Raw genomic sequence first — 24,818 nt, 5'->3', positions numbered from 1 at the left:
CAGCGAAGGCTATTCACAGTTAGTTGTACTGAGTCAGTCAGTTAGTCCTGGAGCTACCGCCGAGTGAGTCCTCGAGCTACCTCCGAGTTAGTTAGCCAGCAACCAGTCAGTTGTATTGCGGCATTTGGAGTGTACTAATTGTGATACTGCAAATAGCAGTAATCGTAAATCTGTAATTTGGGTGATTGTGAGAGTGGATGTGAAATAAAATTCGCTATATAAAATACGGCGTGAAGTTATTTGTCGCGATATACGCCCGATACGCGACAATATTTTATAATGCTTCTTGTTATGTTTTTAAGTTTCTGTTAACACAGCTACTACTGTAAGCAAATCAATATCTATATATATGAAAGTAACATGCAACAAACTTACGTGTTATTGATCCACTTCTCCTTTTCTTCCTTTTCTTGTTCTGCCTTGACAAATCGCCATCTTGCTCTTCATTTGACAAAGAGGGAGCAGAGCTATTCACCGCCAGTTTCTCAAACATATTTTCCAGCAAAGTTCCAATTTTACCGGCATTTCTTATCAGTAACTATATAAAAACAGATTACAAGTTTTAATACAGTCTAATGTAATATTCACGTTACTACAAATAATGAGAACTAATAAACATGTCCAGTACCACGTGTGCATTATGCAAACTTTTCCAGTAAAAATACATTAGGAATTATTTTATAGCCCTTAAATAATATCTAGGAGGATCTGAAAAACTTCTGTCCTGACCAAATTTAATAACATTATCACATGTAATAAGTTAGAAGTTTAAGTCAACAACAAACTATCTGGGAATCTATTGTCACGTAGTACGTGACTATACACAGGGTTCAGATTGGTGACCCCAACTTACTGACCACTTATACACCCACGACTACAATTTACAGATCACTGACACTGGAGCAGGATCCACTCAGTCTCATGAGGATAAGCGAGGAGCTATTATAAGGAAATTGCGGCTCCGGTCTAGAAAACCTAAATTAAAAGCCGTGGGTATTCATTGTGCTGACCATTCAACACCCTCTATCCGCTATAGTTGGCACTAACTTTGCCGACAAGCAGTGGTCACTCAGTCGGTATAGTTCACTTGTAGACTAAAACTATGGAGTTTGTTTTTGACACACAGACTAGTGTCTTCAGTCTATTACAACCTACACTAGCTGCTTCCTAACAACAGATTTCAATGCGGGAACTACAACAGTCTCACTGAATTACACACTCCAAATATCACACAGAAATTCTGCTCTTCACAGCTGGACTTTCAACTGAGCACTCCTGTAGAGAACTGCCTAACAACTGACTTTGTCCCTTGCTTATAACATCTCAGCACAGATCATGTAGGAACGCCCTATTTCCAAAAGTAACTCTATTGTTGCCACGGGAACATGTTTACTGGGCCACTGCCAAGATGCGGTCATTGATCAGTGTCACCACTCAGCAGCAGGTCTATATGCCACATTTCTTCCTCCTTAAGGCTATCTGTCCTGAATAGCCTCCAGGCATACCATTATTTCTTCTCTTCTGAGGGCTGTGCTTGTGACATCTGTGATCGGTCTCACTTTTCCTTCCCTGCGACTCAGTTTTCATGGAGTTTACTCTCCAACTGCTCCTGCTGGTCCTTCCCCAAGGCTGCAGATTCCCAGTGGTGCTTTTGTATGCCGTTCCTCACAGCAAGGGATTTTCATTGAGCCCAGCAGCTTTTATATGTACGTCTGTATTCAGCAATGTCTTTCCATTCTGGGTGCTGTCCAGTCTCTACTTCCTCCAGAATGGGCCCTATGTCCTCATTATTCAGTTGTTCAGTTCTCAAAGCCACTGGATCCCAGCCAGCTGCGGCTACATCTGCAATAGTGTGTACCTCAACTTTGTGGAAATGGATACACTGCTCTAGGCATGGTCGTCACAAAAGGGCATTGGCATTGACATTGTTGTGTTTTCAGCCTTGGCAATGCTCAGAAGTAAAGGTGTACTCTTATAGGCATTGAATCCAGCATGCAGTTTGTTCTTGTAGGTTTTTAAAACTCATATGAGCCAGTCTTGTATTTAATCATCCTGTTGCATTCTATATTCAACCTTATTTACATACAAGTTTCCGTCAACAATGCAACTATTTATTTCTTCATTCACATTTGTTTTCGTAATTAACATAACATGTTTCGGCCCAAAATGGCCATCCTCAGGTGTCCCATGTCACTGCAGCCTCTTCCTAGGGACCTTTCCATGCTCCGATACAGACTTCAATAATTCTGGATTTGCCTCTATCTTTTCTGGATAGGCTTCCATCTCTTTTCACCGGGCCCTCATATCTTTCATGATCTCCTTTAATTTTGCATCCCTTTTTCTTCAATGTCTTTCATTTCTGCTTGGTTGGCATCCATTTTTGCCAGCAGGCATTCCATTTATATTGGTTCTAGATCTTAACAAAAAGTTTTAAACAATACTTTGTAAATAGACTAATTATAACAATTTATGAATGTTTTAACAAACTCATGCACATCATAGTAATTGTTACAGAAGAATATTTTATGTCTATGACATTGTAATAGTAATTTCTGTAGGTACTGATAATGACCAATGACATTGTTACAGTACAGGGAGATCGAAAAGTTGCGCACATCAAAATAAAAGTTGTTATAAATAGTATTGCAGTTAATATAATTATATCTCCTACCACTAGATGGAACTGTAGGAGTACTAACAACGAGTAGGAACGCCATCTGTCATGTATTGGTCATACAACGTCTGAAGTACAGCTTTGTTTATTGCGTGACAGACATGTCGTTTTCCCAAGAACAACGCGTTTTCATCATGGAACATTATTTTGCCAGTCGTTCTTATGCATGTGTCACAGATAAGTTTCATCAGGAATATCCAGATTCTGCAGTGCCTAACAATTCAACAATAACGAGAATAATCAACCAATTTCGGGAATGTGGATCAGTTTCAGATACGAAGAGATCTGAAAATCCACATGTTACATGAAAAGCCCTTGCACTGTCAGAAAATTGGAGTGTGGTGTGCTGTATCATGTCGTTGAATAATGGGCCCAATTTTCTCTGAAACAACAGTGAACACTCCAGTGTACCAAGACATCATTACACAGTTTATTGCACTTCTTGAAGTTGATGAACGTGAGTGTTGGTTGCAGCAAGACGGTGTCACATGTCACATGTCTAATGAAGCCATGCAGTTCTTGCGCAAGTTTTTCAGTGACCATCTCATTTCGAAAGGATTGTGGCCCCCACGTTTGCCCGATTTGTCACCAGCAGATCTTTTTCTTTGGGGGTAGCACAAAGGAATTGTCTATAAAAACAATCCGCATACACCAGATGACCTCAAGAGGAACACTATGATGGCGATTAACAGCATCAGTTTACAGGTGCTCCACAAAGTGGCCTCAAACATGGTAAAAAGAGCTCGCTCATGCATTGTTGAACAGGGAAGCCAGTTTGAGCATATGTTGTAAAGACATGATTTGATTTTGCATTTTTAAGATGTAAGGTTATAAACATTAATAGTAAGTGCTGTATGTCTTGTAGTTTGTGCATTAAACCAGAAAAAATATAACTGCTTAGTGTGATGTGCACGACTTCTCAATTTCCTTGTAGTTTCCATATGTATTGACAATGTCCTTCTGAAGATGGTCGCTACAACCAAAACAGGTAAAGGATGAAAGATTAAAAAAAAAACGCAACATTTGTCAATCACATTGGACAGCATTAATAATCTTTTATATTAACATAAAATGTAAAACATCAAACTGTCCTTGTGCATAATTAGGCACCACATGATAAAGATGTTGGGGGGGGGGGAGGTGTAGCTCCACACATTCTCAACCATGGCACTAGATCCAAGATGAGTGGTCAGTTTCATGACCTAGCTGTTTTACCAACTCAAATTTCTGGCCACCCAGCTCATAGCCTGTTGCTATACCGCTCAAGCTATCTCAGCTACCTGGCATCTTATCAAAGTGATCAGCAAAGACATTTCATGTTATATCAAGAATAAGGAGTAACTGGGAATGCTATGCTGAAGTTATGCTCTCAGTGGCTGGTAGTCAGGATATGACAGAAGCACTGAAGTGAGTAGAAAAGATGTATGCATGCACATGCATGCTGAGCTAGAATTGTACCCCACCAAGGTGACATCAGTGATACTTGTTTTAAATGAGTATTATAACAAAATAATTCCTTTAGCACAGTGACCAGCAAGCTGCAAGAGAAATGGAGAAGCATTAAGAATTAATTATGATAAACTTCACAAAAGCTTTCATCTTTTGTGTCCCAGTAACATTCTAAGCAATTGGTTTTACTACCCAATTTCATGCTTAAAAAGCTAAGCAATTTCCTTTCAGTAATACATCCAGGTACATACTTCAACCACTTCTACATGATGAGTGAGCCTTGATGTGCCATAAACAACTATCTTCTCTTCTACAGGCATAACCGAAGGAGCAACTATGATTGCTAAATTTTTTACATTCATCTTGTTTGTTTCAGAATGGGATGCTACTTCTTGGAGGAACTGTAAAGAATGCAACAGAAAATATAAGCACATTTGTGATAAATATGACATGCCACAATAAACTACTGGGGTTATTTTTATTGCATAGTTTCAATCTCAGAAAAAGTTTGTTACACAAAGACAGAAACTGTTCAGTGAGACCAGATGAGAGGTATCCAGAATAAAATAATTACATCAGAAAAAGCATTTATCATACACAATTATGGGTTACACCATGACAAAGGGTAACTATCAAAGTTTTTTTCTTTTTTCTGAGTACATAACTCTCTCAGTAAATTTCAATGTGAACACCCTTGGTGGCATGACATACATCAGGCGATATTCAATCTTATTCCACGTTGCATGAAGCATGTTGGTGTTACTGTAGCCATAGCGTCCCTTATGCGGGCTTTCAGGTGTTGAAGGTCATTGATCTTAACCTGGTAGACAATGTTCTTCACATAACCCCACAAGAAATAAATGAATTGGATCAAATCTGGCGACCTAGGGGGCCAAGCAATTGGTCCACCTCTGCCGAACTATCTCCCAGCCATCTCTCTATCCAGGTGATTCCTAACATGGTGGCAGAAATGTGACAGTGCCCCATCTTGTTTGAGGATAGTTTGAGGTGGTAATAGGGGCAGGGCATACAGCTCCAGCATGTCCAAGTACTATGAACATCTGGTCACAGACTTTTCCGAAAAGAAAAAGTGGTCTGATCAATCTGTCATGCATTTAGCCAGCCCATGTGTTCACTTTGGGGCTGCCTCTCTCCAACTCAAACATAACGTGGATTTTGACTGCCACAAATCCTGCAGTGCTACCTGTTTACAACTCCAATGACCTGGAAAGAGTCGCCTTGTCTGAGAAGCACACTTGATGGAGGAAACTGAGTGATGTGTTAATTCTTTCTAGCATGTCCACAGCAAGTTTGTGCATAATTTTCATTTCATGCATCCTGTTGTGTTATAATATATAACTTCTTTATTAAGACCACCACAACACAACTACCGTATTTACGCATGTATAGGCCGCAGCACAATTTTCAGACAGAAATTATACAAAAAATAATTTTCTTGGAACATTATTTCAGGAGTATTACACTCTGTATTACTAATTATGAATATAATTTTTTTTAAATGAAGTGTGATTTCGAATATAAGCCGCACCCAAGATTTCCTCTTCAATTTTTGGCAAAAAATGTGCGGCCTATACATGCGTAAATACGGTATATAAAGGTCAGTGCCTGGTTTTGGCTCTGCCTTACTAAAGAAGTTTGTGCATGCTACTTGGTCACTCGGTTTTGGTGCATGAATCATTTGAATCTTGTATGTTCATAGGCAGAGCCTTTTATGTAGCATATTGTGCACTACTGAACATGGAATTTATACATAACTGCAAGCCAGCAGCATAAATTGCTTTGCGCAGACTTCACTGGAATGCATCTCTAATGCAATTTACATTTTCTTCAGAGGTCAATGTCTTTCCAGGAGGTTTTGCATGCAACAGACTACCTGTAGTCCTCAGTTTCTTGTCCCAGAACCTAATACTTTTCCGTGCAGGGGGTTGAAGTCCATATTGCCTTCTAAAACAATGCTGTAAGAGATCGCAACTATGCTAGCCACAATACGCATTGAACCACTTCCTGTGGTGACATCTTTACTGAGCTCACCGAAGGTCATCAGCTGGTGCAGGCATGTAAGCCAGGCACAGAAAAAAAATTCATAGTTTTCTTTTCTGATTACATAAACCAGATACACATATGACAATTAGTTTCTGAAATATACGTTTTTTATTTTGGATACCTCTCATCCGGACATCCTTTATATTCTGTCACCATTAGTGTGTAAGAAACAGATGTTTCCTAATAATGTCTCAGTAATTTATTAAAAAAGAGTAACATTTTTATACAAAAAAATTCTTCTAACAACAAACCATTCAGGAGACAAAAAGTGCAGTGAATAAACAACCAACTTCAACATCTGTTAATTTCTTATCAGTGGAATTAGTTTCATACTTTCCAAAACTCTTCCATCATAGAAAAATTCAGAACTCTACACTAAATGGTGCTAATATTGTTTTCATCACCATTATGGTAGTGCTGTTGACAACAAGTAAGAAGGACAAAGTGGGGTGTCCTCCAGTGGCACGACATTCAGACGGTTTCATTAAAGATTTGAGGCTTTCACGGCGGTGACTATGAAGAAAGCAGTCTTTTGGGATTTGGCACCATGTATATGTGGTGTTAACCGACGCTTCGGAGGAACGTCAGTTAACACCACATATACACGGTGCCAAATCCCAGAAGACTGCTTTCTTCAGTTTCATTAAACTTTACCATCCCTGCATCACACTACTGTGATGGCACATGCACAGACCTAGTAGACTCCATCTTAACTTTAAAGTTTACAATTTAAATACCATGGCCACCAGAATGATATCAGTGGAATATTCAAACCCCTACATGCACATGATAAACATTAAATTTATCAGTTTATCAACAGATTTATGAAGACAGACACAAATATCTTCTTACCCTAAAGAGTGGGGATAATAGCAAAGTCAGGTAAAACTGATGATATTTTGTGCTTAGGAGCTGCAGAAGCCATCTTCACAAACATAAGGCTAGTAGAGTGCACACATAATAAGCATATTCACAGAAGAAATTATAGATGACAAGCTAACATCCACATTCTTCACATTACTTATAACACAAGAAAATTTAGCTAATGTGAGAAAAGGAAATATATTCTGTAATTCCAGACATGCTCCATTTTATATAAACCAAACATTGAGGTCATACAATCATGATAATCTCTTTCCTTATAACAAACATTAAATTACCACATAAACTGTTAGCTGATGCATTTTCAAATTGGCAAGAAGTCAAAACTATATAAAGAATAAACAAAGAATCAATGCTAATGCTTCATTGTTCACGGAAATTACCAGAACTACAAGAAAATGAAAGGTACATAAATTAATATAATGATATACATAAGATTCCTAAAACCACACTCCACACATATCGTCACTCCGAAATATAACATCTTCAACCTGCAACTTTGAGAGCTGGAGTACTGTATCACTGTCACATAGACGCATGATTGTTAATAAAACAAATTAAGATGCAAATTGATACAGCCATATCACATTATGAAGACAGAACAGATAATGGAAAGATTAGAATTAGCAAGATCAATCAAACGAAAATCCTACAAATCTGAAAATCTATTTTACACTCTAACCTGCATCAAATATGCCAATGTATTTATGTGTGCAGTTGGCATCAGCAGACACGTTAAAAGTATTCCTTCTGTTTTCTTATCTCGTAACAGCAAACATCTACAAAAGAAATATACAATACAGTGAAACCCCCATTTAATGTTTGTTTGAGGAGCAGTAAATTTTAACAAAAAAAAAAGAAATATCTAAATGTAAGCAATTTAACGAAAGATTATTGAATTGGGATCATTGAAATTGGACATTAAATAATGGACAACCTTAAATCAAGAAATATTACGTGAGGGTTTCACTGTATAAAGTGTTAACAATAGGCTTGTGATACACCAATCCATTTAAGAAAGTGTTCCAGAGGGCTCACAAAAAGCAGCAGTTCTTCATATGTGAAAATACATGAAGACAAATGTAATTTCATACATTTCCATGTCATGTTTCTAGTATTTGTATTTAAATACATAACTAGCACTCAACAGCCACTATTACTTATGAATAACTACTACGTGCTTCAGCTAGGTATACGAAATCTGACGTTCTCATAGCAGTGAGTATTAAGATTATGATCCCATGGGATGTGATGTCATTTGTTAGATACATAGATACCTACTGATTGACATGCATCACATCCCAGAAGACAACATCATAGTAACCCGAGGTGGATCATATACATTCTGTTAATGATTAACCTGAGGACAGGTATTATTTAACGTAACGCATGTAGTAGATAATAAGGTTTAAATAAATACCAGTGCCTACTGAAGGCTAATGATGTATTAAATTATCAATATCTGAAACAAATTCACAAGGAAAAAACAACAACAAGAATATGGGTAATATTACTGTATTTGTTTTAGAATAATCGTAACCTCTCGTAGTCTGTTCCATTTGGACAACTGAGATACGTGTACATCATACTACTTTCCTTTATTTCCAAAAATACAAAAACTTATCTGCACAGGATGGGCCAAATCAAGTGGGCATTTTGAGGGGAAAGATACAACTAAGGAATTATTTCTTAGAAAGTATAAATTTTAGATACAAGTTTGAACATTCTGACTATTCAAGCAAAGGAATGCATAGGGATAAGGCTTTGGAGCCAATGGGACAGGTCAAAGATGCACCTATTCTCCAACCCCTTCACAAGCAAAGAAAACTTAACTTACTCATATATTCACAATCTTACCAATAAAAAATGATAGGACATGACATCCCCATAGTTAACAATGAACACACCACCCCAGTTCTACAGATAAATTTCTGCACCTGTAACTTTTTATTCAGATTTGGTCCCAAACAAATCATTCCAGGTCAAGCACATGCAAAGCAAGAATATTTATAATTATATCCTTCCTGGCTAGAGTAGTTTCAATAAAGGATTAGCATTTGTGTTATGTAGCATTAAAGTGACTTTTGTTCAGAAGTTCTGGATTTTGTTCTCCCTTCATAAGATTTATTTCCTGAGTGCAAAATTCTTTTTCCAGTATCAATGAAACACTGCAGTGCAAAATGACTAGTGTATTTGGTATTACAATATATTCTTGACTATCCAGTTTTTGGCTTATCCATGCACCTTTTGCAGGTGCATTTGCAATCATTACAAGAGCCCTTTAAGTTCACTCCATCCATCTGTTCATTTCTCTGCATAGAAAAAACTTAGCAATGCTGGACTAATTTCAAGTAAATTGACATTTCAAAATTCTATGGGAATATTGTTGAGCAGTTCAAATTTTCATTTAGACTGGAAAATTTAACAACCACTTTACATGTAGGCCTACATCCTTTTCTCTCTGTATCTCTAGTGCAACTCAGTAAATATTTGTTGAAGAAAATGTTTCAAGCATAAGTTGTATAGAAAAGTAAAATATAATTTATGTTCAACAGGAATTTTCTATAAATCTTAACATTTTTAGGATAATTAAAAAACAGGATAGTGTGTATACATTCTCAGATGTATTATAAAATATCTTCGATTATCAGTGTTTTTATTTTCGAGCACCTTTTCTCTGCCCTTAGCATAGAGCATTACTTCAGAATTGTACACTGGACACAAACATGTCAAACACTGATCAGTTTTATGAATCCATACCATCTGAGATATCTTTAACCAGATAACCACTTAAATAACTTGATCTCAGAGAGCACTTACCTAAGCAGCACTTCATGGTAAGCATGCGGTATAAGTGGCTCAGGCAGCTCCCTGAAGAACATTTTCAAAACATTTGCCACATCAATTACATGATGTTCAGGCCCAAACTTCTTATTACTATCCAGGAATGCCTGCATAACATCAAATGAATGAACAAATGTAATGTGCAAAAAAGACATTCATTTGACCATACTGTCATAACCATTATTTATGTTACTGCAAACTTGAAATTCTGCTCATGGATATAAAAAAATTAATGTTTATAAATTAGGAAGAGTTTCAGAAGATCCATAACTAGTAGAGAAGAAGATTTATGGTACTTTAATTCAATACAACTCCCTTTGCTTCTGGCCTCTTCTACCTTGAATATGAAGGCTAAGTTTCCTCTGCAATGGTGAAACCTATCTACCAAGATTTCATCCAGTTTTTTTATTCATTTTTTGTATAGTACTGCTCACGTCTAAATGAATTTATGATTTTGTGAATAGTTTACTACTTGGAACTGTAATAACTTGAAACGTAACACAAAATCTTAAACATTTTAGATGAATATCATATATGAACTAGTTGTGTCAATGTGTAACTCACACAGGCCACTTTGACACAAGTGAAGCAAATGAATGAATGTAGAATACAGTAGCAGGGTCTTGTGATTATGATCAATGTGCATATAATGTATGAGATCATTTCATGGTAACTGCACAAACATTTACTGGGCAATATTGGAGAAACTTGTAATGCGTATGGGTCATTGGCCTGTTAAGTATGCTGAGGCTTGAATATGCACAATGCAAGTTGAAGCAAGTAGTGTGTGTCTCTCAAGCTATATCAGCCAAACAACTTACAACAAGCTCTCAGATAGTCGCCCTGCAGCATTATAACAATTTAAAGATCACAGAAAATTCCAGATACATGATTTGTCCATGTTTTATTTCAAGTGTATGTTTGTATGTAGCTTTCTTAGCAAGACTTTCTTTTTGGGAGCCAAGCTTTCTCCATAAATGGAACATCTTGAAATTCAAATAATTCATTATTCTTTTGTACATCACTTTTAAAATATTTCAAATCCCAGTTCAAAGGCAAATTGGCCCATAATTTGCATTAAGATGTAAAACTTCCTAAGCGACTTCAGTGCCTGAATGTTTTTTTCTGAAATTTGTGATATGGGTCAAATAATTAGGCTAAGTAGAGATAAAAATGAAAAGTTTGAGATTTGAATCAGCAGCCCCAAATAACAGTTGTACATTTATTAAATATAATACTTCATGCATACAACAAACGAATTACCATACTAAACGGTTCTATGCCATACCTTCAGTTCTTTCTGTCGTGAAGTTGAGCCAGCTTTGCGAAAAATTCCTTCAGTTTCTATATGTTGTTTTATGTATGAGCAAGCCCTTGCAACAAAACTCGGGACTTCAACGGCTGTCCCACAGTTTAGCAATACAATTTCATGATCAAGATGATGAAGTGGCACTCTAAATATTCCTGCCTTCTCCACATTGCCGTGTTTAGAGCACTGGAAATGGGTTAAAATTTGTAAAATCTTATTTCAGAATCAAAATTCAAAGCAACTGCAGAACCTAGCTGGTATCGCACCTGTGAATGCTTGTTGGTCGACTTCTTAATTCTATGCTTCACTCCTACATGTCGTAAGTCATGTACAATTATATTGTATAATTCTTCTTTATGACTTCCTTCCACATCCGAGATAAACATGTTTCATTCACCCATACAATCCTAATTCCTCCATAGGAAGTATATGAAGCTTACAACGCCTACAACGCCTAAAACGTACACAACCGTATTAAAACCAAAGACTGTAACTGAGATTTCAAAAGAGGTTACTGCTTCTCACTGATTCCTAAATTTCTCCCGCTATTGGTTCAAACGTAAACACCACGTCCAATCGGTGACTGCCACCGTCAATTGTTTAACGGCTACATGCACAGAACAGATTTGCAATCACAGGATATCATACAACAACCACGGTTCACCAAATACAAAATTGCCAAATCGTCAACGGTTGAGAGAGCTGTCGAAGAGAAACATGGCAGCAGAGCAAATGTGGATATAATGTATGGGAAAATATAAGCATAAGTTTCTGTCATGTTTTATGTAATTGGGTTAGGGCTCGGAGGTGCTGAAGATATCACAGTCAGAGGATTTGAAATTGTGAAGAAGGCTGAAAGAGTTTACTTGGAGGCTTATACATCAATTTTAACAGTTGGTAAAGAAGAGCTGGTAAGGTTATGTTTACTATTTTAGGTTAGGGAAGATTTACTATCTTAAAGTGCTTTGTAAAGTACCAGATAGGTTTGGGTCTTTTACAGCACCTATCACTGGGCGGATTTTGTTTGCATAGTGCTGCTGTCAGGTTAGGTTCAGTTTGATTTTGTTAGGTTAGATTAAGTAACGTTTCCTTCGGTAAATGGTTGCCAAACCAAATTTTTCACTCCTGCCTTTTGAAATGTGTCATATTAGCTACACTGCTTGAATAAAATAATATGAAAACACTTATAGAGGGATTAATGATGCCTTTGGTGTCCCTGCTTAAGAATAAGTGTTCCTCATCTGCTCACAATGCTAGCGTCCTTTCTCCAAAACAATTGAGGAAAGGCATGTGGGAGAGGAGAATAAACCTTCTTCCATATCAATGGGGTTTTTCAGGAGAAATAAATGTTTTTATATAGTATAAATTTACAAACACATCAATTCCAACTCTCTGAAGCAAATATGAATGTCAATAAAATGCTGACATTTAAAATACACAGGAACAATTCTATGGGCGTAGCCTGATCGTTGCAGACCGTGATCTTGTTGAACAAGGAGCAGATGAAATTCTTCAAGATGCTACTTCAAAAGACATTGCATTTCTGGTCGTAGGGGATCCATTTGGTGCAACTACACATACAGATCTGGTTCTTCGTGCTAGAGAAGCAGGTGTCTCATACAAGATTATTCACAATGCATCGATAATGAATGCTGTTGGATGTTGTGGGCTTCAGGTTAGTTAATATCACAAATAACTCAGAATCTTCATACAGTAACTATCAAACAGTCTAAAGCCAAAATTACTTTCTTAAAATTCCGGATCATTACAAGTTACAGCAAGGGTTTATCAGGTGTTTTTTCTTAATATTGTTTACAGCTTTATAATTTTGGGGAGACAGTCTCTATCCCATACTGGACCGAGTCATGGCAGCCTGACAGTTTCTATGACAAAATTTTCGGCAACAGAAGGCGTGGTTTGCATACTCTATGTCTTCTAGGTAAGATATTGGTAATGTGGTCCAACTTTCACTAGGATGATGTTTGAGGTATTTCAAATGTTGAACCTTGAACCATATTCCATTTTCATCTACACTATAAGGTACCATATTTACGCATGTATAGGCCGCACATTTTTTGCCAAAAATTCAAGAGGAAAACTGGGGTGCGGCTTATATTCGAAATCACACTTCATTAAAAAAAAATTTATATTCATAATTAGTAATACAGGGTGTAATACTCCTGAAATAATATTCCAAGAAAATTATTTTTTCTATAATTTCTGTCTGAAAATTGTGCTGCGGCCTATACGTGCGTAAATACGGTATATTATTGTGTCCTAATTATTAATTTTTTAAAATATGTGTATTTATGTATAATAATTATAAATGCAATTATTTTATTTACTGACATGCAATAATGTGTCCCATTTTTCTGTTCAGTTACTTTGTTGAAATACATATTCTATATCAGTTACCATATATTTGCATATTATAAGTTTTTTACCCCTTTTACAAGAATGAACATCTTGCTATACTTTCATTTTTTATTGTCTGTTTTCTGTCTTATGTAGAATTCAAGTAAACTGAATATTCATTCTGATGACTGGTTATATGCAGTACATTTCTTCAGCTAGTATACATACTTGCAATTGATACATATTGACAGATTTGTAAAATATCTCACATCTTCTGATGCATTGTATTCTTTCACCTTCAGACTAAAACTGAAAGTGTGCGAGTATTGGCAAACGTGTTTTTAGAAGGGGGAATAAAGTGCTGGTTATATGGTCAGAAATAGTAATAGGATCATTTTGTGGATGCTATCATCTGAATCACAGTTGCATAAATCTGATACAGATATCCGTGTTAAGGAGCCGACACTGGAAAGTCTAACAAAAAAGGAAAAGGAATATCAGCCTCCCCATTTCATGTCTGTCAGTGAAGCAGCTGGACAGTTGTTAGAAATCATCAGGAGAAAGGATGGAGAGTACAAGGAGTTAGGTATGTTACAAACTCCTTTTGTTTCCTCCGCAGAGAACGCTTTTAATAACCAATTAATTATTTCAGCTTTTCCTAGCTGAACATATTTCTACTGATTCCCTATAAACAGCTGTCTCCTCACCTGCGATCTCCAATAGTCATCAGCAGCTCCTTCATCCTTAATTGGGCTTCCCTTCCTACTCAGCACTTTGCTGCAACCTCATTTTTTGGTTTGCATTTCACATCAATTTTCCAACAGTTTGTGGGCTGTGTGTACCTGATTCATAATTCACTGTTTTATAGGTAAGAAATACTAAAGTGTAATGATGTAACCTCATTAAATGATTAATATTGTCACAGTTTAGGGGTGATTGTAGACGGGGGTTTGGATTGGTATACAGATTTATTGACCATTTATACATACAACGTGGAACTACAAGCACTTACAATGCTGTCACTGATCTATACACTTCAGAAATCACTAGAGCACGTGTTAAGTCTTCTCAGTTTGCTTTCACTACATCTTTTCCTGGTAAAGGATCGTAACACTGGAGATTCATCACCTTCTGTGGTCATGCCATTTCCTGCTGGCTAACACTCAACTTGTAAGTCCACTTAATTATAGCACCATCTCTTCTCAGCCTCCCTTGCAGAATTAAACTGAACTCATTGCTCCAACTGGCCTGGTTATAACTTTTCAGCATGGACCACATAGAAAATACCATTCTTCTATTTTTGTGTTCATGTCCATTGGCGCGGTATTGTGTTTACCGGGCTGTTGCCCAGAAATGGGCTGCATTACTACCCTGCTTGCCAAGAATCCGCTGCCCTAGCAACTGCTGTCATTTTGTGACCATTACCCAGCAGTGTATTTACACACTACATTGTTCCCTCCTTAAGGCTATTGTCCTACCATCATTTCTTTTTTCCCTCGAGAGCTGTGCATGTGACATCTATGACCAGTCTCATCTTCCTTCCTGTGGCATGGTTTTCATGGTGACTTCTCTCCATCTGCTCCTGTTGCTCCCTCCTTAAGACTGCTCATCATAAGCAGTTCCCTCATAGGGTGCCAGTCGGTCCATGTTTATTACCATCATCTTTTTACGGTCAGTGCTGCTACATCTCCAGCTCCAACTCAGTGTGCCATCTCTTCGTTCATTTCGGAGGGGGCCAACCCCTCCACAGTGTCCAGTCACTCATTTTTAAGATCCTGACAGAAGATCTGGCTGTTAGCTTCATGATCTCCAGCCTGATGGTTTTCCTGAAGATCCTGCCAGATGTCCTCTTGCTCCAAGATGTAGCCACTCCTTTAAGTCGTTGCTTATGCCGTTTTTGCATTCCAGTTTTGCCCATCTTTTCCCAAACATCTGACCTTTTCAGGTTGCTTGTATAATGTCCCTGGTCCACTTTTGCTGTCTTATCTATTTGACCATCAGTCCTTTATGACCATGTCCCTTACCTCATGCCACTTCTTCAGTGCTTTGACAGGTTTCACTGTGGCCTCTTATTTAGGGACCTCCTCTGGATCTGCCTCCATTTCTGGGTGGGCCTCTTATGCTTCTTGGCAGGTCGTCTTTCTGCTAGCCATTCACACTGGCTCCCATCCATTCATGATGGACATCTATCTTGGCCATCATTTTTTCATGGACAGCTTTCATTTCGGCCAGCAGTCGTTCCATCGTCTGTTCCATTGTTTGCTCCATGTTTGTAGTGTGGTGATATAATGATCATTGTCCAGTGCAGTGCCCAAATCCAACCATTTCTGACACCAGATGACACATGTAGGGGTATGACAGTGTCTGAATTGGTGATGTATTAACCACTTATACATACGACTTTGAACTACAAGCATTTACAATGCTATCACTGATCTACACACTTTACAAATCACTAGAGCCCATGCTAAGTCTTCTCAGCCTTTCACTAGTCACTTCCTAGCAATGGACTAGCAACTGGTCTACACACAATACATTACTGATTTGAAAAAAATGTTAGGTATTAGAACATTACTAACTCTTCATTGAAAAAACTGCTGGTGTGTACAGTGTAGCAGGTTCCAGGAATCTCTGCCATGATACAGTTTTTTGCCCCTCTCACCTAGGTACAGGTCCCTCAAGTGACTCACACATTGCCAGTTGGTCATACTACTCTTTGATGTGATGCCAGTAACTTAACTACAGTGTCACAGGAATGACAATCCTGTGCTTTGTGCTAGTAGCCATATGACAACATAAAATTATGAGTGGGTGTAGATGCAGGTTACAGTATTGTTGCATCGTGGAACAAGGAAGCATAAAACCTTCACTACTGCATGTACTGTTTTTGAAGCTCAAAGGCTTCCAGAGCTGTCAGACAGTGAGTGTGGTTATTGGTTCCATGGGACTTGGAACCAAGAATTGCTGTGCCCATGAGGGCCAGCAGCAATTCAGCAGTCAGTCAGTACTGTTTTGAAATAATCTGCTCAGGCCAGTGGCTGAACACAAAATGACTGTTGTCACAACAGAGCAGGCAGTCATGGTACAGAATCTCCCCAAAATTCCTTTTAATATATATATTGAACACAGCTTTCCTGACTCTGTTCCCATCCAGCTAATGCTCTGCCTTTTAATGCATACCATGTCAAAAACATTTGGAAATGGTGTATCCAGTCTGTTTTTTTTTATGGAGCTTTCTTTCCTGCATGGATGAAATACATATTTTCACCATACCAAATCTTTCCTCAACCCTTCAGTCTTGATTCACATCCTTTACTAAACAGAATGAAAAATCAGTCATTGTATTCAGCACAGTCCACTATCTTCATCACACAGTTATGATAATTTCACCATTTTCTTTGATGATCTCACATTATTTTTCTGCAGTCATGGTTGCAGGAAGTATAAGTGACTGAACTAATTTTATTCATTCCATAAGAAAAAAAATCTCATGAGTGTATGAGCTCAAATTAGGTAATTTTAAATAACCAGAGAGAGCTGCATGTAATGGCTGATCTGAAACAAATTTCATGAAAGGATCTTTATATGCATCTGGCAAAAGCACAGTTTTATTTGTGTGTCCATATTCTATTCAGCCCAAATTTATCTATATTTCCATTCTTGTCAGTGGATTTCTGGTTGTCCTCACAATGTCATAATATAATGTGCAGCTTACACAAATTCCACCCTATGTGTGGGGTTGGCCCGTGTTGGTTCTGACACACAGCAGATACTGGCCTGCACACTGCAAGAAATGAAGGACATTCATCTGGGTCCACCACTCCACTCCCTGGTAATAACAGGACACCTGCATCCTCTTGAAGTGGAGTACCTGACACAGTTTTCAGACAGCAAAGAGAAGCTGCTGCTCGTAGCCCAGACATAATGAACATTTGAATATTTCACTGCAATTAACAGTAATTGCTGTGCATTAATGACTGAGAATTTTTCATGTATTATTGCATTAAGTCTGTATACAATGAAGGCTAATACATCTTCCTTCATCATGAGATATGTCTTTCTCTTAAGAGTCAGTTAATAAAGTTTTGTTTTTTCCGATACTGCCCTTTAAATTACTGTCGTGTCCTTGTACAGTTATCTACTGTCCTTCCTTTCTTCATTTCAGTTTTCCAGCAGGCCATATTAGGACCATTTTCTTTACAATGTAAATAAAATTATTCCATTAACTGGAAATTAATTTATAATACTGTTCACATTGTGAATAAGTTTTAAGATAATGTGACACGAGGGCTGAGAGCAAGAAGAGGTGACCACTGCTAGGTAATGACATGGTAAATACGTTCCAGAGGCAACAGATATGCATGCAACAATGGAAGAACTATTGGACACGGTGTTCACTATGTGGTCCATGCCAAGGCTATACAGCAAGGACCACCAGAAAAAGTTAGTCATGAGTTAGAAGTAGACAGAGTTAGTGGTTAGCATGAGAGTCTTGTATTGCACTGTTAGATACCACTACCAAGCAATGACTAGTGAAGAGACATAAGACTTAATGTTTGCAGTAGTGAGTAGTAGTGTATAGAGATTAGTGACTGTTATAATTATTTGTAATTGCAAGTTAGACATGTTCAATAAATCCAATCTTCAATTCAACTCCTGGGTACAATGGGGGTATTTACAGCTCAGGGCTTGCAAAAATATGTAAGTACTGAATGTTTCACCTCTATAAACACTCTGCCAAATGTATCTGTCTTTGAATCAATAATTAAACTCATTTACAGGCTAATTAAAAAAATTCACAGACTTAGAAGGTATTACCTCACTATGAATGATAAAACTTCAGAAGATATCAGATAGGAAAAGCATGCTGCATCTGTCAAATATATTGGAACAGTTGAGTCCTAATGTTTGTTTAAAATCAGAAAACGTTACTCATTAAAACTCCAATACCTCTGAATTGCCATTTTATGATCTTAGTGATGATGATTTCTGCATGGAGTGTCGTTTATTTTGTGGATCACATTGAAAACACAGGATTTTATTACTGATAACAGTCTCCAAGAGAATGTCTGAATTATTACCTGCTCTACTGAAGAGCTGGATTTCCTTCCTCTTCTTTCAAGTATTAAGCTTGCAGTTACTATTATTATATCAGTAAAATGACCATATGTAGGATCTCAACTTTATTTATGCTCTTTATCCTGTAAGTACAGAACTTATGTTTCTCTCATGGGTAATAACTTTATTTATGATGTGCCCATTTCTAACCATAATATATTGCAATTTACAATGCTGACCCATTAGAATTAATTAACTTTCAATCAAACAGGAAACAACCATTCACTCAAATATTACATATTCATTATAGTCAAATGCTCGAATATTACTAGCAGTTTTCTTTCCTTTGGCGTCAAAATGTAGATTTCACACACAGTTAACATAAATCTGTCATTCATACAAATAACATTTATTTTTTAAAAAAATCACATTAAGGTTTAATAAAACTCTTGTTACTTAAATACTGACTTAGTTTAAAACCTCAGTTTGAGTTTGTGTCATGTTTTCATTAATTTGTTACAAAAATATATATAATGTAACTCAAAAATTCTTTAGCAAGTATCAGAAACTGATAAAAGTTCAAGAAAGCTATAAAAATACAGCTTCCTACTCTGTGCGGCCTGGCAGAGCCACAGTACCTGTCATTTTGCCAGTCCCCACCTCCTGGTCAAATAGCGTGACACAAGTGCAACAGTAGACAAAAGGTATTCATTAATGTACCTTTCTAAATATAACAGTCTGTTGTGTTCTATGCAAGTCTCATGTCCAAGAATATCACCTAAATAAGTGTGGACAACTTATGTTTTGAAGTTTGGTGTAGAATTTTTCATTGGTTCCCAAACTTTTTGTGCATCCCTTAATGACCTGAGCATGTTTTCTCCTGATGACTATTCACACACATACAGAATTTCTATTACATAGATTTTTTTAATATTATGCACTCCTGAAAACAGGATGGTTTGACCTCTGGAAGCAGTACTGGAATTTTCAATATACTGAACAGCTTTACATTTCATATATCCCATGGGTAAAAGATGTGCATATTCTGAAAGGAAACGTAACCAGAGCATACAGTCTCTCTTAGGAGTTCACAAAGTCACAATATGATGCTTTCTATAAACTTGAGCAGTGGTAGTCATATTACTGTAATTTCTTTAAACTGACTGTTCTTGATTCATTTATCAGTAATTAAAATATTTCATGGTCCTACATTATACAGACTTGATATCTTGCCTTCAGTATTCATACAGAGGGACTGGAGAGATGTGCTTTAGGGGAACAATACTGTATTATGTTGATTTAAGAAATTTGTAGCTGAAGAACAGTAACAATCATTAGACTATTCAAATTCAACTGAGTTACTATATAGATACTGGAAGTACTGTTTATATATTAACATGGGCCAACAAATATTCCAGTTACTTAAAGAGCCAAACTAGCCACTGACCTTAATATTGTTGTGTTGTGACAATTTTAATAAAGAAATTATACTTAAAGTTTGTTGGGGGTACAACTACTCAGTTTGTGAACCAATGAGTGAATTTCAGACAAGTTTGCAAACAGACCCTGGTAGTGCCCAATGTATGCTATATCAATGCTGACCTCATTAATTACCATTGTTTTATTTACCATATGTTTAAATTATCAAATATTTGTATTTTACACAACTTCAACAAATTTAGGGGCCATGACGCTCACTAATGAATTTGGGTGCATTAACCTTGGAAGGTTATGTGATAACGTCCAACACATCTATACTTAATCAGTTGCCGAAACGGGACTGATTTTTCTTCCATGAACTCTTCAATTAGTCCTGGCCATATGTAGCAGACAAGGTAATGTATTTTGGATGAGTGCTTTAGTTTGAGGTCTTCATTTTATTTTTGTGATTTGCTTCTACCTCTACCATTAATGCAAGCATCAGTGTTTTATCAGCATTTATATACATTGGATGATATTGATATGAATGTTTCTAACTACAGTATTGATAAATTTAATATAATACTGGCAAATAAAAGCATGCAAATAAATACCTCAAGAAGTAAACTCCAAAAAAGATATGTTATACCTTGATTAATAATAAAACCAGCATTCTAGTACTGTGATTTCAGATAATCCTGAATTTACAGCAATAACAAAATAAAAGTTTGAAGCCTAGAACATTCAGTTACATCATTGTATTAATGGTGGCATAAATAAGTTCATACAACAGAAAATCATTGAAATTATTATTTCCTTCCAACCAGGAAAAGTAATTTCACTGTCATACTCTCCTACATCAATTACATTATTTTCTTTCCAGCTAGACAAAAAATAAGTAATTTTTTTCTCTTGTGGGTCAATATAAACTTTAAATATAACAACTTACACCCTGATACATATGAAAAAGTATCTCTTAAGTTTAGTAGTTATAGCATTTCACATCTCTGGTTTGAGCTAAGGTCAAAGTTAGATACTAGATACACCTGAAAACCAACCAATGCAAAAAGCTGGAGTATTCAGATCTACTGGTACTTCTATTCAGGTACTTAATGTAAACACTCGCTAATATTGTGAAGCTACCATATAAACTCCTTGACAAAGACCAGATGACATTTAAAGAGACACTGCACTTTATTTTTTAAGATTATAATTCTGGCCCAGTACTTTCTGTCCCTGGCATGAATTCATAATTTCATATTACACAAATAATTTTGTAAACTTAATATTCAGACAGAGAACTTACATCGCCCTGCCTTCAGGATGCTGGTGGCAGCAGAACACATACATACAGTGCAACCTTGATATACTGCCATGTCTGCAAGCAGTTCATATTTCAGCTCTCTGTTTAAGATCATGCCTACTTCATGCCATTAGTTTGTATTCTTTCTACAGTACATCCTCAAAATTATTTGGAATGTATAAATATACCTCAACTCTTCAGCATCACTGGAATAGACGTAAATGTCAAGTGCAGGATTTTTTGGTATTTTAAAAATGTTAACCTGCTCTAAATTTTTGTTCCACACACACACACAGCGATATATGTGATTATACACTTACTGATGGAACAACTTACTTCAGTCATTAATGTTGAAGAAATAAAAATACAATGTCACAAACAAAATACATTAACTTTTATCATCTGTAAACAAGGGATTTTAAATTTCCCAGTAATGTGGCAATGACAGATTTTAATTCAGGAGTAACAATATTATTATTGAAAAAATGCAACACTTGGTCAACTGGACTACATGCAGTGTGCCATTACAACAGTGCAATGCATGGCCAATAAAGATTAAAGGAAATTATATATCCAACAATATCAGTCTGTATGTTTATATTAAAAACTTGTTTCACTAGACTGGCTTACTGCCATGGATGAAATTTTTAACAAACTCGCCTTCTGTTCATTGGTGCCTGCCATTAAGTACGAATTGCCATATCATATGCAAGATACATAACATCATTAAAAGTATGAAAAATTCTGATTTCAGCTAACATATTTTTATTGGCTTAGAGAAATAATGCAATGTAATTTGTTAAGGCTGTTTTATATTGTATATTTTATGTACATATATTATAGACTGGGGGTTACAAGTGACAGTATATCAATGAATGACAGTACATAAATGTTCCACAGATTCCTTATACTCTTGCTTTGCTCAGGTAATCAGACAAAGAGTTTTACCTTTGGTACTTCAATGCATTGGTTGGTTCAGTGGCATACCCAGTCTAACACATGAATAATTTTAATTTCCTGTATTACTACATGTTTTAATATGTGACACGTCTTCTGTGGACTGTGGGTTTGATATTCAGTGACTAATCAATTTCACAGCTAACTACTAACTGAATGAATGACTGATTGAATAACTAACTCCATGGAGCTACGTTCTTGAGAAGCTAACGGTTGCCCAGCTGCTCATGAAATTCCTGACATATTATGGACTCTGAAGGTGGAAAGTTAATGTACAGTATAAATCTCAATTGTGTGTGTTAGTTACAGTTTCATAAGAACAACATGAACATTTCTAGAAACTAATATTGTTTTTAAAGTATTTACAAAATTTAAGAGATCACATAGAGAAACTGATAAATACAACAAAACTGATCTGTACAAATTAGTACCTTGGGACTCCAATAAACTATATTTATCCCAAATGGGAAGAAAATTTAGGATTAGATATCAGCAGGATATAAAGGATACAAAATGCAACAAAGACACATCTTAATTACATTACACATACCCTGAATGGATGATAGCATGCCTACAATAAAACTGAACTCTGTAAGGAGATGCTGAAGTAATTCCCACAGGAAGAATACTGGGTAGTTATGAATGCTTCTATATCTATAAACACAGGAAACACACACATACGAAACAGGCAGCAGGCTGGTAGCAGTAATATTCTATTCAAATCAATATGTTGACAAAACACTACCTTAAAAGAAACCTAGGCCAAGACATAAGAAACAGGATATCTCTATTCCTGTCTGCAGGAAAGCACATCTACTTGCACTCATTTACATCATAAGCAGGGTCAGTATCACTGATCAGAGATATCGCAATAAACATAGTACATTTTAGTCTCCCACATATTCTTCTTAACAACCATCACAAACAACAAACAGACCAGGGAACTTCTTTAACACCTGGGAGGGGGGAGGCAAACTCAGAAACAGTTGAAATCAGACATGTAGCATATGCAGAGTAAGTTACACAGTCAGCCAGCATAAAATAGTAATATTATTGTAAATATCATGATATAGGAGGATGAAGGACATCACATCATTTTTATTAAGTGTATGTGATTTTTAATTGAATGTTTTATCCATAACTTGATTTAAGCAAAACTATAAGTAATACACATGTTCTGAGGTTCTTATCATACATTAACTGTCCACTGTACAAATGGGCAAAGACTGAAAAGGGAACCAGTTGTCCATACAACATTCAACTTGGGTTACCTGAAGATGACAGTCACATGTCATGGATTTATTTCATAACATTTTCAGTATCGAGACTATTATACCATCACATGGTGGGATGACAGATGAAAGTTGAAGTGGGAAGAATTTTTAAGGGAGGGATCATGACCTGATCGATGAAATATACCGGCATTTACTTGCAGGGACTAATGAAAACCATGAAAAAAATTATCAAGACAGCTGGTGAGGCTGAGATTCAAACCCAGCACCCCCTGAATACAAGTCTAGAGCATAACTTGTGGACCACCTAGTCAAAACATGCAGTAGTAAAGGAAATAAAATGTATTAGACTGTAACAATGTTTTATGAACATATTAATTGTAAGAGAATTAAAACAGTTAATATTAAAATACACTATCAAGTTCTAAGTGGATTCTTAAGAATCCCCCATCACTTTCCCATGCCTTCTTTACTCGTAAAACATAATACAGAAGCCCAAACTGGAAGAATTGCCTTTTATGAAAATTTGTTTCTAAATAAGAACATATAAATTCACTCAGGCCAAGAATTTACCTGTTCTCAGCATTTTACATATTGTCTTGTCTTTACTCGCAAGGCTTCAAATATAAACGTTCTTGTAACTATGTATTAACAAGGCTTCAAATATAAACGTTCTTGTAACTATGTGTGGATACACAGAACTTCTCATTTGCTTTTACCCAAGTGCTAGAACTTTTGAATACATACACAGATTTACTAGCCATCCTGTCATGAAATTGAGATCTTGCGTTTATTGTATTAACATTGTAATGAAATTTCAGATCATACAGATAAATAAACCATAAAAAGTTTTGAATGATAATTATTGTGTAAGACAGAAATGGGGGATCTGCATGTATGCACTGCAGTGGATTCTTCAAGAATGCAACAAAGAGAGATTTTCATGACACTTCATCCACAAAATTTCATGAATAATTCCCTATGAGTTTGTATTTTCATCAGAGATTCAAGATTCACAATGTCCATGTAGCAGTGTAATGGGCCCCAGTTCCATCTGAAATATTTTTGTGATTGTACTGCTGCTTCCAAAGTGGGATAAAGACCTGTGTTTCAGATTCCTCCATCTCTTACAGATGAATAGCATGTAAAGGTTAGTGCTGTCAGTGAACAATCACCTTTCATAAAATTGTTCCTAAAATTCCATATGAAATATCTGTCTTATTCAAAACCACATCAATCACTAACTTCAACTCTTTCAAAGAAAAGGACTGA

General features: G+C 36.5%; 2 protein-coding genes across 4 annotated transcripts in view; one reads left to right on the top strand and one right to left on the bottom strand.

Annotated features, from left to right (window-relative positions):
- Positions 1-11,741, bottom strand: part of LOC111863376 — a 31,960-nt gene extending 20,219 nt beyond the window's left edge. For both annotated transcript variants that reach the window (XM_023849642.2, XM_023849643.2), the window contains exons 1-6: positions 11,489-11,741; positions 11,202-11,408; positions 9,890-10,020; positions 7,752-7,848; positions 4,375-4,524; positions 376-538 (exon numbers count right to left, since the gene is read on the bottom strand). In XM_023849642.2, the coding sequence (XP_023705410.1) occupies positions 376-538; positions 4,375-4,524; positions 7,752-7,848; positions 9,890-10,020; positions 11,202-11,408; positions 11,489-11,608 (868 nt within the window). In that variant the 5' untranslated portion in view covers positions 11,609-11,741. The remainder of the gene's footprint in view (positions 1-375; positions 539-4,374; positions 4,525-7,751; positions 7,849-9,889; positions 10,021-11,201; positions 11,409-11,488) is intronic.
- Positions 11,742-11,907: 166 nt separating this feature from the next.
- Positions 11,908-17,677, top strand: LOC111863378 (diphthine methyl ester synthase). Of its 2 annotated transcripts, none has more exons than XM_023849645.2 (5): positions 11,908-12,133; positions 12,664-12,897; positions 13,041-13,161; positions 14,020-14,163; positions 17,344-17,677. In XM_023849645.2, exons 1-5 carry the CDS (start codon positions 11,999-12,001, stop codon positions 17,436-17,438), a joined length of 729 nt encoding a protein of 242 aa, XP_023705413.1. In that variant the 5' UTR covers positions 11,908-11,998; the 3' UTR covers positions 17,439-17,677. The 2 variants fall into 2 exon arrangements, with proteins under 2 accessions (XP_023705413.1, XP_023705412.1); XM_023849644.2 differs by having other exon boundaries at positions 17,288-17,677.
- The last annotated feature ends 7,141 nt before the right edge of the window (positions 17,678-24,818 follow it).

Source organism: Cryptotermes secundus, unplaced genomic scaffold (assembly GCF_002891405.2).
Source record: "Cryptotermes secundus unplaced genomic scaffold, Csec_1.0 scaffold568, whole genome shotgun sequence".
Classification (NCBI taxonomy): Eukaryota; Metazoa; Arthropoda; class Insecta; order Blattodea; family Kalotermitidae; genus Cryptotermes; species Cryptotermes secundus.
Note: the sequence above shows the minus strand (reverse complement) of the source record. Positions and strands in the feature narration are given on the sequence as shown.